This window comes from Chiloscyllium plagiosum, chromosome 6, assembly GCF_004010195.1.
Source record: "Chiloscyllium plagiosum isolate BGI_BamShark_2017 chromosome 6, ASM401019v2, whole genome shotgun sequence".
Taxonomy (NCBI): domain Eukaryota; kingdom Metazoa; phylum Chordata; class Chondrichthyes; order Orectolobiformes; family Hemiscylliidae; genus Chiloscyllium; species Chiloscyllium plagiosum.
Window position 1 is genome coordinate 12,396,963 of NC_057715.1, and position 13,166 is coordinate 12,410,128.

General features: G+C 44.6%; 1 protein-coding gene across 8 annotated transcripts in view; it reads left to right on the top strand.

Annotated features, from left to right (window-relative positions):
- Positions 1-13,166, top strand: part of LOC122550461 (nectin-3-like) — a 110,790-nt gene that overhangs the window by 27,405 nt on the left and 70,219 nt on the right. For 2 of the 8 annotated variants that reach the window (XM_043691204.1, XM_043691207.1), the window contains exon 1: positions 1,187-2,363. The exons of 1 other annotated variant lie outside the window; for it this stretch is intronic. In XM_043691204.1, coding sequence (XP_043547139.1) covers positions 1,982-2,363 — 382 coding nt within the window. In that variant the 5' untranslated portion in view covers positions 1,187-1,981. Of the gene's footprint in view, positions 1-1,174; positions 2,364-4,882; positions 4,999-13,166 lie in introns of those variants that run through there. 5 more of the 8 variants (XM_043691205.1, XR_006311861.1, XM_043691206.1 and 2 more) reach the window with 5 other exon arrangements.

The following is a 13,166-nucleotide window of genomic DNA, read 5'->3' on the forward strand; positions in this document are numbered from 1 at the left end:
GAGTCTTGGTTAAAGAAGTAGGCGCGGAGGCGAAGGCGGCGGAAGAATTGTTCGATGTCACGCCGCGTGTTGAATTCATCAATCCGGGAGCGTAGGGGAATGAAGGTGAGGCCTCTGCTGAGGACTGATCTTTCATCCTCAGAGAGGGGTAGGTCTGGAGGGATAGTGAAAACACGGCAGGGCTGGGAGCTAGGACCTGGTGTGGGGCTGGAGCTGGGTGTGGGGGCGGGGTTAGGTCTGGGGGCGGGGACGGGGATCGGCGTGGGGGCGGGGTTGGGCGTGGTGATGGCGATAGGCGAAGGGGCGGGGTGCTCCCTGATATGCCCACTGATCATTAATGACTAAACACCCGCGAGTGACCAGGGCCCAAACCAGACTGACTTGGTAGGACTAATCTGATTACCCTGGCCCACTTCCAGTGCTGCTCTTTCAACAACACCGTGAATAAACTAGATGTAAGCCCCTCTTGCTCTCCTAAGGACTGACTGCAGCCTCAACTCTGACTGCAAGGGCAGTAATCTCCCATCACCTGATCAATGGCCTCCACAGCCATTTAGTGAGCTGCAATAAGTACTGATGATATAAGTTGTCAGGTATCCTCGCTGTTTTACCAGTTACGTTTTCATACCATCAATTTGCTCAGTTGTGGAGATAAAGGTTAGATGTTCAATGTTGGGAATATCAAGCTGTAAACATGTAGAAAAAAGCTTTTCATCGCCTGATGACAAGATTCTGAATTCTTTTTCTAAAGTGTGAGGATTTAATTGGAAAAATCTTTCTTTGATATCAAGAATTTGATTTTTGACTCTTGCCCAAATAAGCCATTTCACAAGCCATCATTCTCACCACCACAGAGAATGTGAACAATTTCTTTCGAAGTATGAGTCCTGTTGGCTCAGCAAGGAATTCCAGAAAGAATAATGTGATCTTGGCATCCAATTCACATTCAAAGAAGTTAACAAATTTGCAGATGGATTGAACATCATTTCATTTGTGAGCCATCCAGCACGGAAACAGACCCTTTTGCTCAACCAGTCCATGCCGACCATAATCTCAATCTAAACTCGTACCCCCTATCTGCCTTTAGCCCATATCCCTTCAAACATTACTTATTCATATAATGATCCAAATGTCTGTTAAATGGTGTAACCATCGCTGCACACACCACTTCCTCTGGAAGTTAATTCCACACATGAACCACTTTGTAAAATCATTCCCCCACAAGTCTTTTTAAAATCATTTTCCGCTCACCTTGAAAATAAACCTCCTAGTCTTGAAATCCCCAACCGAGGGAAAATATACCTATTCCTTTCATGATTTTATAAGTGTCTATAAGGTCAACTTCCTATGCCCCAGTGAAAACAGTCCCAGTCCATCCAGCCTCTCCTTAAATTAAAACCCTACATTCTCTGCAACATCATGGTAAATCTCTTCTGAACTCTCTCCGGCTTAATAATGTCCTTCCTCTGACAGGGTGGATGGAACAGGACACACACCTTGAGAAATGGCCTCACTGTCCCAACTCCCATACTCAACGATCTGAGCAATGAAAGCAATGCCTTATTAAACATCCCAACCGGATGTGACTCAGAATTATATCCCTGACACTTCAGTGTCTCTATTCTACAATGCTATCCAAGCTTCAACTTTTAATTGTATGAGTCCTATCCTTGTTTGTTTTACCCCACATTTATCCATATTAAGCACCATCTGCCACATCACTCTCAGAGACACTGGATAGCAAAAAGCCATATTCCAGACTGGGCAAATTTTATTTTTTGATTTATCCTATTTTTCTTATCGACCTGTTCAGGGATGTTGTCAAGCACTTTCTCTGGATCAGATGGGACTTGAACCTGACGCACACCAGCTGAAAACATAATATCATGAGACCCGCTGGATTTCCGTCAGTTGGAGCAAGTTTTCGAGGTGGACCGAAGGTTCTGTTTGCGTGATGTACAGCTGTGTGACTCCACTGTAAATGCCGGAGATCAAAGCGGGTCAGACAGCACCAGTGGAGAGAGAGAACAAGCTGACATTAAGTGTCTGCCTGATCCGCTGTGAGCTCCAGCATTTGTTGTTTACTTTCAGTGACGTGCAGACTGGGTTGGTGCTTTCCCCTCCTGGTTCCGTGGCTTGGAGAATACACAAAGGCAGATATGCTCAACAGAACTCTCTACAGAACATCAATAACCAAAGTGAAACATGGGAAAGTGTTTTTGTACATTTTCTTCCTCTGAGAGTTTGGATCGTTTATCGCTTCCTCCCTGCGAAAAGACAGTGTGTAATGGCGATTTGTGAGAGCTGCGTCGCTCTTGTTGTTCTGCTGTTAATCGTATGGAATCCTGGCTCAGAGGCTGCAGGTCTGTGGGGAAGCGGCGTGGGTGGGAGCTGGGGCTGGGAGCGATGACCAGTGTGATCGGGATAGACACAGCAAGAGGTTTTATCTAATCTGATCTTTTTCTTTATGGACAATTAACGGTTCGTGTTTCTGGTTTATAAATAGCAAAATAGGAGAAAGTGAGGACTGCAGATGCTGGAGCTCAGAGCTTAAAAATGTGTTGCTGGAAAAGCGCAGCAGGTCAGGCAGCATCAATCGACGTTTCGGGCAGAAGCTAGAAGGGCTTATGCCGAAACGTCATTCTCCTGCTCCTTTGATGCTGTCTAACCTGCTGCGCTTTTCCAGCAACACATTTTTAAGGGCAGCAAAATAGACGACATTAATGTTCATTTTATGTATGGAGTTTATGTATGGAATAAACCAAACCAATTGAGAACAGGTCTATGATTGAAGAAACTGGGGGAAAATGTAACAGTTTTACCTGGAAATTATATCTCCTCCTCACATCTATCGGAGTCTCTTGTAATCAAAAAGTGTAAAAGATACAGGATTGACGTGAGGAAGAATTTCTTCATTTACAAAGGTGTGAACCTGTGCAGTTGTCAACCACAGAAAGCTGTTGGGGCCTATTCGCTAGATATATTCAAGAAGGAGCTGCAGGTGGCAATAGGGATCAAAGGTGGTATGGAGAGAAAGCAGGGGTAGGGTGCAGAAATTGCATAGTGATTTCTGGTGCAGGCTGGAGGGTTAAATGATACGTAATTTCTGTACTTCTGTTCAAATTATTTTGTATTTCTATGCAAATTATCTTAACAAAGTTAAAAATCTCACAACACCAGGTTATAGTCCAACAGGTTTAATTGGAAGCACACTAGCTTTCGGAGCGACGCTCCTTCATCACCTGATGAAGGAGCGTTGCTCCGAAAGCTAGTGTGCTTCCAATTAAACCTGTTGGACTATAACCTGGTGTTGTGTGATTTTTAACTTTGTACACCCCAGTCCAACACCGGCATCTCTATATCTTAACAAAGGAAACAAAGGGCCTGGGTGATAACCTTATTTTTGCTGTTGCCTGTGCAAAATGGTTTCAGGGAAAATGCAATTTCTGCAATTGTTTGTACCAATTTAACAGAAACAAAAAAAATTGTGCTGATGTAATGGAAAATTAGCAGAATTTAAAATTTACCGTGAAATCTGAAAGAGAATGCTTTGCTAAATTTAATACTTTGCTGAGTTCTGCAGTCGAGGAGACAGCTTGTCTTTGTTGATTTGTAAACATTCAACCTGGCCTTGCGAGCAGCTGCTAAAGAATAACTAAGACAGTTATAATTACGGCAAGAGAATGAGAAACTAAGAACTGGAATATTCCCAGCCTTTGTCTTTGAGAGTGTGATAAGAATGGTATAAGAAGAATAGGTGAATTATGCTCACTGCCTTTATATGCGGTATTTTGGCCAAGTGGATCAGCCCTGCACGCAATTTTATTATACAGCTTTTTCTTTGTTCTTGCTAGCCGTTGAGTCGAGTCCATTTAATTTCCACGACACTGAACAAATCTACTAATATCACTATGCTCCAGAAAGAATTAATTATCGTTGTGATGTCGTCTCTTGTGCTTTGTTTGTAAGTCTTTGAGGAAGCCAACAGTTTACAGTTTTTTGCCAATATATTTGAAATTAGCTCACTACTGTAGTCGAATATAAATAGGAGATTGATCAGTGTATTTCAAAAATATATTCTGCAATTTACTCTTCGTAAGTACCACAAATAAGTAACCACAGTGGAATGAGGTCGAGAATTAATGCCAAATATCTGTAATTCTGGCATTCAGAGTAAGAAATGGAGTTGAATACTCTTGATTTGGAAAGCTTAATTCTGTTAAACCCACTTTTAGCTGTACTAATCAAGCTGAACCTGATTTGGAAAAATGGCTTAACAGTACGAGACAGAGGGCAATGTTGGAGGGTTGCTTTTTGGATGGGAGGTCTGCGACTAGCCGTGTTCCACAGGGTTCGGTGCAGGGTCCACTATTGTCCAATAACAAATGTCATTTATATCAACAATTTGGATGAGAATTTAGGAGGCATGGTTAGTACATTTAGGAGAAAGTGAGGAATGCAGATGCTGGAGACCAGCGTTGAAAAATGTGGTGCTGGAGTACATTTGCAGATTACACCAAAGCTAGTCATATAGTCGACAGTGAAGATGGTTATCTAATGGAAGTAAGTTTGCTCACTGAGCTGGAAGGTTCGTTTTCAAACGTTTTGCCACCATACTAGGTAACATCATCAGTGAGCCTCCGGATGAAGCAATGGTGTTAGTGACCTGCTTGCTATGTATTTAGCTTTCCTTGTTTTGGTGATGTCATTTCCTGTTTTTCTTCTCAGAGGGTAGTAAATGGGGTCTAAGTTAATGCGTTTGTTAAAAGAGTTCCAGTTAGAATGCCATGCATCTAGGAATTCTAATGCATATCTCTATTTGACTTGTCCTAGGATGGATGTATTGTCCCAGTTGAAGTGGTGTCCTTCCTCATGTGTATGTAAGGATACTAGTGAGAGAGGGTCATGTCTTTTTGTGGCTAGTTGATGTTCACCAACGCCATCCGAAAGCGCCACCATAAACAGCTATACTTCCTGCATGAATGCCTGAGGAAACAGGTACTACCTAAACGTCTTAAATACATACCTCCCCTTAACAGCTCACCAGCTAAAAGAATAGCAGAGCAAAATGGTGGCAGATGACCCACAGAAATGGTTAATGATGCCCACAATACACTTCGTAAATACAACCAAGAAATTGTGTGCCACAAAACTTTACTCACTAACACAACAGAACTTGAATGGACAGGCACAGTACGACATTAGACATTAAACAAACACAAATAGACATTAGGCAGTGACGTACACAGAAAATGAAAACCAGATACACTCACACAGATTTGAGACGGCCCAGGGATTCTCTTGTGGACTCAGACCTGTAAAGCCTCTCTCTTGTTTCGTCCCGGAGATTGTATTGTTTGGAGGTCTGGAATAAGAACTTCTTATAGACAGATTAGTTTAATTTTAGTCATCCCCTTTTGTTTTGTTTTTCCTTTACTTTTTGTTCCGTACTAATTCACGTGTTGGTGGGCATTCCGTTCACCATCTACTTCAGGCATTTCATGGCGGAGGATGAAAGGTGGTAAGGAGATCAGAATGGTGGAAGAGTGAGCAGATAACACATGGATCAGGGGATCAGGGACTTTCAGCGGATGGCTGTATCAGTACTAACACTAGGACTGTGAGGGGAATACAAGCTTGCAATGTCCTTTGTCAACCCTTGTTGAACATTCTTCTACCTTTACTGCAGTTTCAGTTGTCAGAAGAACTTGATAAGGACCTTTCCAGCGAGGGTCCAATTTTCCACGATTAATAGTACGTAGTCACCAGGGTTAATGTCTATAAATGTTAGAGTTCTTTCTTCTTCCTTCCCTGGATTAGCTTGAATAAAGAAACCATGCGTAACAGAAGGAGGATTGGGAGTGCATAGTATCTTTGGTCTTTCTTCATCTTTCCAGCTTGTCTTGTTAATTACTGTGGTTACTGAATACAGGAACTGTGTAAAGGTATTTCTATCAGTGGTGGTTGGTAGGATAGGAGAGGATTCCATCGAGAAGGTGTAGATGGTCAATCTTATGGCAATAGGTGCATCAGGGTTTGGTGATTTCGGTACTACATGCTCAATACTGCAATCTGTATGGTTCATTTTGGAAGGGGAACAGACATGCATCCCAAGATAGCAGTTTTCGGTTGATGGAGGGGATGAGGTTGTGGAATTATGCCGTCTCATGATGACTGGCATAGAAGTGTTGCAAGGATGACAATATGGTCGAGAGTGATGTTTGGATGCGCAATGTGAGTAGTTTAAATGAGTTTCAGCCAAGCAGCTACAGTCATAACTTCCAATGGTCTTAGCACAGGTTTCATTTATACAGTCACATTGGAGTTTTAGGCAGTCTGAGATATCACCAATGGCTTCGACGCGTGTACTTGGGTTGGATTTTCATCAGATGCCTGTATCAGTACTAACACTAGAACTGTGAGGGGGATACAAGCTTGCACTGTCCTTTGTAGACCCGTGTTGACCATCCTTCTACCTTTCCTGCAGTTTCAGTCGTCAGAAGAACTTGATAAGGGCCTTTCCAGCAAGGGCCCAATTTTCCACGATTAGAGTCTTGCAATAGCACATATTCTGGGGGAAAGTGAGGACTGCAGATGCTGGAGATCAGAGCTGAAAATGTGTTGCTGGAAAAGCGCAGCAGGTCAGGCAGCATCCAAGGAGCAGGAGAATCGACGTTTCGGGCATGAGCCCTTCTTCAGGAATGAGGAGAGTGTGCCAAGCAGACTAAGATAAAAGCTAGGGAGGAGGGACTTGGGGGAGGGGCATTGGAAATGCGATAGGTGGAAGGAGGTTAAGGTGAGGGTGATAGGCTGGAGTGGGGATGTGGGAGGAGAGGTCAGGAAGAAGATTGCAGGTCAAGAAGGCAGTGCTGAGTTCGAGGGTTGGGACTGAGACAAGGTGGGGAGAGGGGAAATGAAACTGGAGAAATCTGAGTTCATCTCTTGTGGTTGGAGAGTTCCTAGGCAGAAGAAGAGGCGCTCTTCCTCCAGCCGTCGTGTTGCTATGGTCTGGTGATGGAGGAGGTCAAGGACCTGCATGTCCTTGGTGGAGTGGGAGGGGGAGTTGAAGTGTTGAGCCATGGATGGTTGGGTTGGTTGGTCCGGGTGACCAAGAGGTGTACTCTGAAATGTTCCGCAAGTAGGCGGCCTGTCTCCCCAATATAGAGGAGGCCACATCAGGTGCAGCGGATGCAGTAAATGATGTGTGTGGAGGTGCAGGTGAATTTGTGGTGGATATGGAAGGATCCCTTGGGACCATGGAGGGAAGTAAGGGGGCGAGGTGTAGGCGCAAGTTTTGCAATTCTTACGGTTGCAGGGGAAGGTGCCGGGAGTTGAGGTTGGATTGGTGGGGGGTGTGGATCTGACGAGGGAGTCGCAGAGGGAGTGGTCTTTCCGGAACGCTGATAGGGGAGTGGAGGGAAATATATCCTTGGTGGTGGGGTCCGTTTGGAGGTGGCGGAAATGACGACGGATGATATGATGTATATGGAGGTTGGTAGGGTGGTAGGTTCTGTCCTGGTGGCGATTGGAGGGGCGGGGCTTAAGGGCGGAGGAGTGGGAAGTGGAGGAGATGCGGTGGAGAGCATCGTCGATCACGTCTGGGGGTCTTTGAAGAAGAAGGCCATCTGGGTTGTTTGGTATTGGAACTGGTCCTTCTGGGAGCAGATGCGGTGGAGATGAAGGAATTGGGAATATGGGATGGCGTTTTTACAGGGGGCAGGGGGCATATCCTTCAAAGAGGCAGGCATAGCTGGGGCCCATGCGGGTGCCCATGGCTACTCCTTGGTTTGGAGGAAGTGAGAGGATTGGAAAGAGAAGTTGTTCAGAGTGAGGACCAGTTCAGTCAGTCGAAGGAGGGTGTCAATGGAAGTGTACTGGTTGGTACGGCGGGAAAGAAAGAAGTGGAGGGCTTTGAGTCCTTCGTGATGGGGGATGGAGGTGTACAGGGACTGGATGTCCATGGTGAAGATAAGGCGTTGGGGACCAGGGAAGCAAAAATCATGGAGGAGGTGGAGGGCATGGGTGGTGTCCCAAACGTAGGTGGGGAGTTCTTGGTCAAAGGGGGACAGGACTGTGTTGAGGTATGCAGAGATGTGCAGAGATGCACATAGTCACCAGGATTAATGTCTTTAAATGTTGGAGCTCCTTCTTCTTCCTTCCCTGGTACTCGATAGGCTTCTTTGATCTGTTGATGTTAAGACTGCAATGCTTTGGTTAACTTAATCAGGTACATGTTCATCTCTTCTGCCATGACATGCACATCAGCAGGGTGTTGGGCAATTAATGGTACAGACCAGGGAGTCCTCGGGACTGTCCATGTATCAGTTCAGCGCCGAGAATCCCATCTTATTCTGTGTCATGGTTCTCATATTAAAAAGGGTGATTGAGAGTACTGGCAGCCAATTAAGGCCTGTTTCTTCTACCAATTTGCTGAGCTGACCTTTTAGGGAACCTTTGGTTCTTTCTACAATTCCCGCTGCTTGGGGATGGTTAGCACAATGGAATTTTTGATTCATATGCAAACTTTTACATGGTGCCTTGTCTAACCCCAACAAAGTGATGGCCATTATCAAAAGAGACCGTTACTGGTATTCCAAATTTGGGTATGATTTCCCTTAACAGAATTTTACTAGTAGTTGTTGCTGTGCAGTCAGTACAGGGATAAGCTTCAGTCCATTTACTAAACACATCGATTATAACAATGACACCTCAGTAACGCCATAAAATCTAATTGGATAGAATCAAAAGGTGCACTTGGCGAGGGAGTTTCACCTGGTGGACACTTTACTCCTTTCTCGGGATTATACTTTTGACAAATTAAACAATTTGCAGCTGCTTGTTTTGCTTTTTCTTGCAGGTGGGGATTCCACCACGTTTGGAGAATTCTGTCCACCATTCCCTCCTTACCTATATGTATATGCGTATGAACATAATCAACTAGAATAGGCAAAAGCGAGTCGGGCAGACACGTCCGTCCTACCGTCATAACCCAAAGGTTATTGTTATCTTGAATTAACTAAATATGGTACCAATAAAATGCCACAGGCTGTCTGTAAATACTAATTAGGGGGCAGAATTGTAATTGTCAACCTGTATGGTGGCCTAATCCTTCTAATCGGAATTTTAAATTGTATTAGTTTGAATTTAACTTGCACTTCTGGTTGTTTTAAAGTTGAACTGAAATACTTTTCTTGTAAAACTAGCAAGGTTTTGGTTCTTTCAGCAATGCACCATTTTCTTTCACCGTCTGGTTAAAGAATACAAACTGGTTTTAAAAGCAGCAGTTAGATTTGATCAAAATCAGTGGCCTTAAGTTCACTCATCAGTGTAATTGTAACACTCCTAACACACAGGGACAAATGATTCACTGGGGGAAGGGTAAGGGCATCAACACGTTCGTCCTCAGAGTAGGGAGGGGGAGTTCAGGCGACGTTTTGTTTTATGAAGCGTGTTCGCCTTGGCCGTACTGTTTTGAGAAGGTCGGCTAACTGGAGGAGAAGCATAAAATATTTCCTTCTCCAAATTAGAATCCCAGTCATCATCCACAGATGGATCAGGATTCTTTATGGATCTTTGGGAGAGGGGAGGGTGGGGTATAAGGAACAGTCTCTGTCCTTTGTCCGGTCCTGCGCAGCTGCAGCCTGTTCTTATTCACCAGTTTTCCTTTTCATTGGGGCCCCTGACGTTTCAGCTTGGGTTCTAAATCTTAGCTTTCCTTTTTTTAACTTTTTCTAGCCAATTCCCATTCTGCTTCTAAATCATATGCTTCACATTTGTGTTTTAGTTCTGTCCAACCTAATTCAGAAACTTCCTCAATTAATGTACTAATTTCCAGTTTAATAAAGTTTTGTCTCCATGATAATAGCATGAACTTTTCCCGTTTTTCCCTAGCTACATTTTCCCACGCTGATATGGCTTCTTTCTGCTTACTTCCCTTTCTTTTTTCCCAAATCCCTTGTTCCATTTTAATGAGTAGAGTTAAATCACATGTGCCTCCGAGAGGCCAATCCTTATTTTGTTGAGCAGCTGCGGTCGATATTTCCCTTAATTGTTTCTCATAATTAGGATACAGACTTATTATTTCTATTAGGGGACATTGATCTTTCATCTTATCTATATTTACACCCATATTTATCCTACCTACTTTAAACCTTCACAAAACCACTCATCTACAGGGGCTCCAACCCCACAAAGCCATGCACAGGGGGCACCAACCCCAATCATTACAGGGGCACCAACCTCACCAAGCCAAGCACAGGGGGCACAAACCCCACAAAGTCAAGCACAGGGGGCACCAACCCCAATCATTACAGGGGCACCAACCCCACAAAGCGAAGCATGGGCGCAAAAACCCCAATCATTACAGGGGCACCAACCTCACCAAGCCAAGCACAGGGGGCACAAATCCCACAAAGTCAAGCACAGGGGGCACCAACCCCAATCTTTACTGGGGCACCAACCCCACAAAGCGAAGCATGGGCGCAAAAACCCCAATCATTACAGGGGCACCAATCCAAATCATTACCGGGGCACCAACCCCAATCATGACAGGGGCACCAAACCCACAAAGCGAAGCACAGGGGGCACCAACCCCAATCTTTACTGGGGCACCAACCCCACAAAGCGAAGCATGGGCACGAAAACCCCAATCATTACAGGGGCACCAACCCCTAAAAGCCAAGCACAGGGGGCATCAACCCCTAAAAGTCAAGCACAGGGGGCATCAACCCCACAAGGTCAAGCACAGGGGGCACCAACCCCAATCATTACAGGGGCACCAGCCCCACAAAGCCAAGCACAGGGGCACCAACCCCACAAAGCTAAGCACAGGGGCACCGACCCCAATCATTACAGGGGCACCAACACCACAAAGCGAAGCATGGGCACGAAAACCCCAATCATTAGAGGGGCACCAACCCCCCCAACTTTACAGGGGCACCAACCCCCAACTTTACAGGGGCACCAACCCCAATCATTACAGGGGCACCAATCCCAATCATTACAGGAACACCAACCCCACAAAGCAAAGCATGGGCACGAAAACCCCAAACATTACAGGGGCACCAAACCCCCCACATTACAGGGGCACCAACTCCCAACTTTACAGGGGCACCAACCCCAATCATTACAGGGCACCAACCCCAAACATTACAGGGGCACCAACCCCCCAACTTTACAGGGGCACCAACCCCCCAACTTTACAGGGGCACCAACCCCAATCATTACAGGGGCACCAACCCCAAACATTACAGGGGCACCAACCCCAATCATTACAGGGACACCAACCCCAATTATTACAGGGACACCAAACCCAATCATTACAGGGACACCAACCCCACAAAGTGAAGCACAGGGGCACCAACCCCAATCATTACAGGGGCACCAACCCAATGTTTACAGGGGCACCAACCCCACAAAGCGAAGCATGGGCAAAAAAAACCCAATCATTACCGGGGCACCAACCCCAATCATTATAGGGACAACAACCCCAATCATTACAGGGGCATCAACCCCACAAAGTGAAGCACAGGGGGCACCAATCCCAATCATTACTGGGACACAAACCCCAATCATTACTGGGACACAAACCCCAATCATTACTGGGACACCAATCCCACAAAGTGAAGTACAGATACAAAACACAAACATTCACTCACCAACAAACAAATGTGCATCCAAACTGAATCTCAAAGGGTTAGCTTTCTGCACGCTGCAGAGAGTTAGCGTTAAGTCTCTGTGTGCCTATCTCGCCTGCCCGCTCACTCTCTCTTGCTGTCTCTCTCTCTCTCTCTCACATATGAACAATAAGACTAATGATTTCTGCGAAGCATTCTTGATATTCCAAAACTCGACAGTTTCTGTTTTTAGTACCTATTTAAATGATCTCATTTTGGCTTCCATCAGGTTACTGTGAGAGTGAAATGGGGGAAGCCACACAACGATACAGACCGAGAGCAGTCAAGGTATAATCTTACCTTGTGGGCCCGTTGGTCTCAGGTCTGACCCTTAGGTGAAGCTCCTCTTTTCCAGTTTTACTCAAACGTAGCCCTTGTTGGAACCCTGCTCGCAGCGCCAAATTGTTAAAGTACAGATTTGAGACGGCCCAAGGAATCCCTTGTGGACTCAGACCTGTAAAGCCTCTCTCTTGGTTCATCATGGAGATTGTATTGTTTGGAAGTCTGGAATAAGAGCCTCTTACAGACAGATTAGTTTAATTTTAGTCATCCCCTTTATTCACTAATAGCATCACTGTTACAACATAACACTGACACCAATAAGCTAAACTAACTAGGTTCTAATAACCTAGGAGAGTACGTACCAGCTCTCCAAGTGCCACAGTAGGCTACTCTGATGTACTGATACAAAGTGGCTTCCTTTATACAAAAGTTTGAAAACAACATTGCATATTCTTAATTAGACAGATACCATGAAAGACAATAGTTCGTAAGGAAGAAACATTAATTAGCAGGTCTGTGTACGCTTGACTAATCATCCTACACGCCCAAAGCCTTTCATCAGGTGGGAAAAACATACCTAGCCTGCTAGCAAGATAAACTGCTATCATAAAGAGGTACCAGTCTGAGCTAATTGAAGAGTTTATAAAGTAACCTTGCACAGCTCGCATGTCTGATATCATTGTTTTACAAATTCCCTTCTTAGCAAGGAGGGCAAACTTTTGACCATAAAATGGCTTCCCGACAGACTGTGTCAGAATCTCTTCAATGTTAGGTTTAGAATAATTTTAAGCTGGGAGCAGATTCCTGCTTTTTATCTTAAGCACAGAATCATTCTGTACCTGAGGCTGAAATGTTACTGCAAGGTTGTATTTAAAATGATTAATTAGTCTCGAATTAAACATGCCTTCTTTTCAAGTTTGTGATTCAAATTCAAATAAGACATAAGACCTGATTAGTTAGAATTGACAGTGGGGCAGTCCATAAGGTCTGTAGTGGTCTGCAAGAACAGCAAGTAAGCTAAGGCTTCATCAATATTACCTTCTACAGAGTTTGTACTTAATAACTGATAATGGCTACTGAATATCATCGTAAAGTCCCAAAATGCAATTAAATTCAATCCATAGCACATAAGCACTAAGAGCTAATTTTCTACTGGCTTCAACAGCCTCAGCATTAAAATGGTTTCTCTCTCTCTCTCTCTCTCTCTCT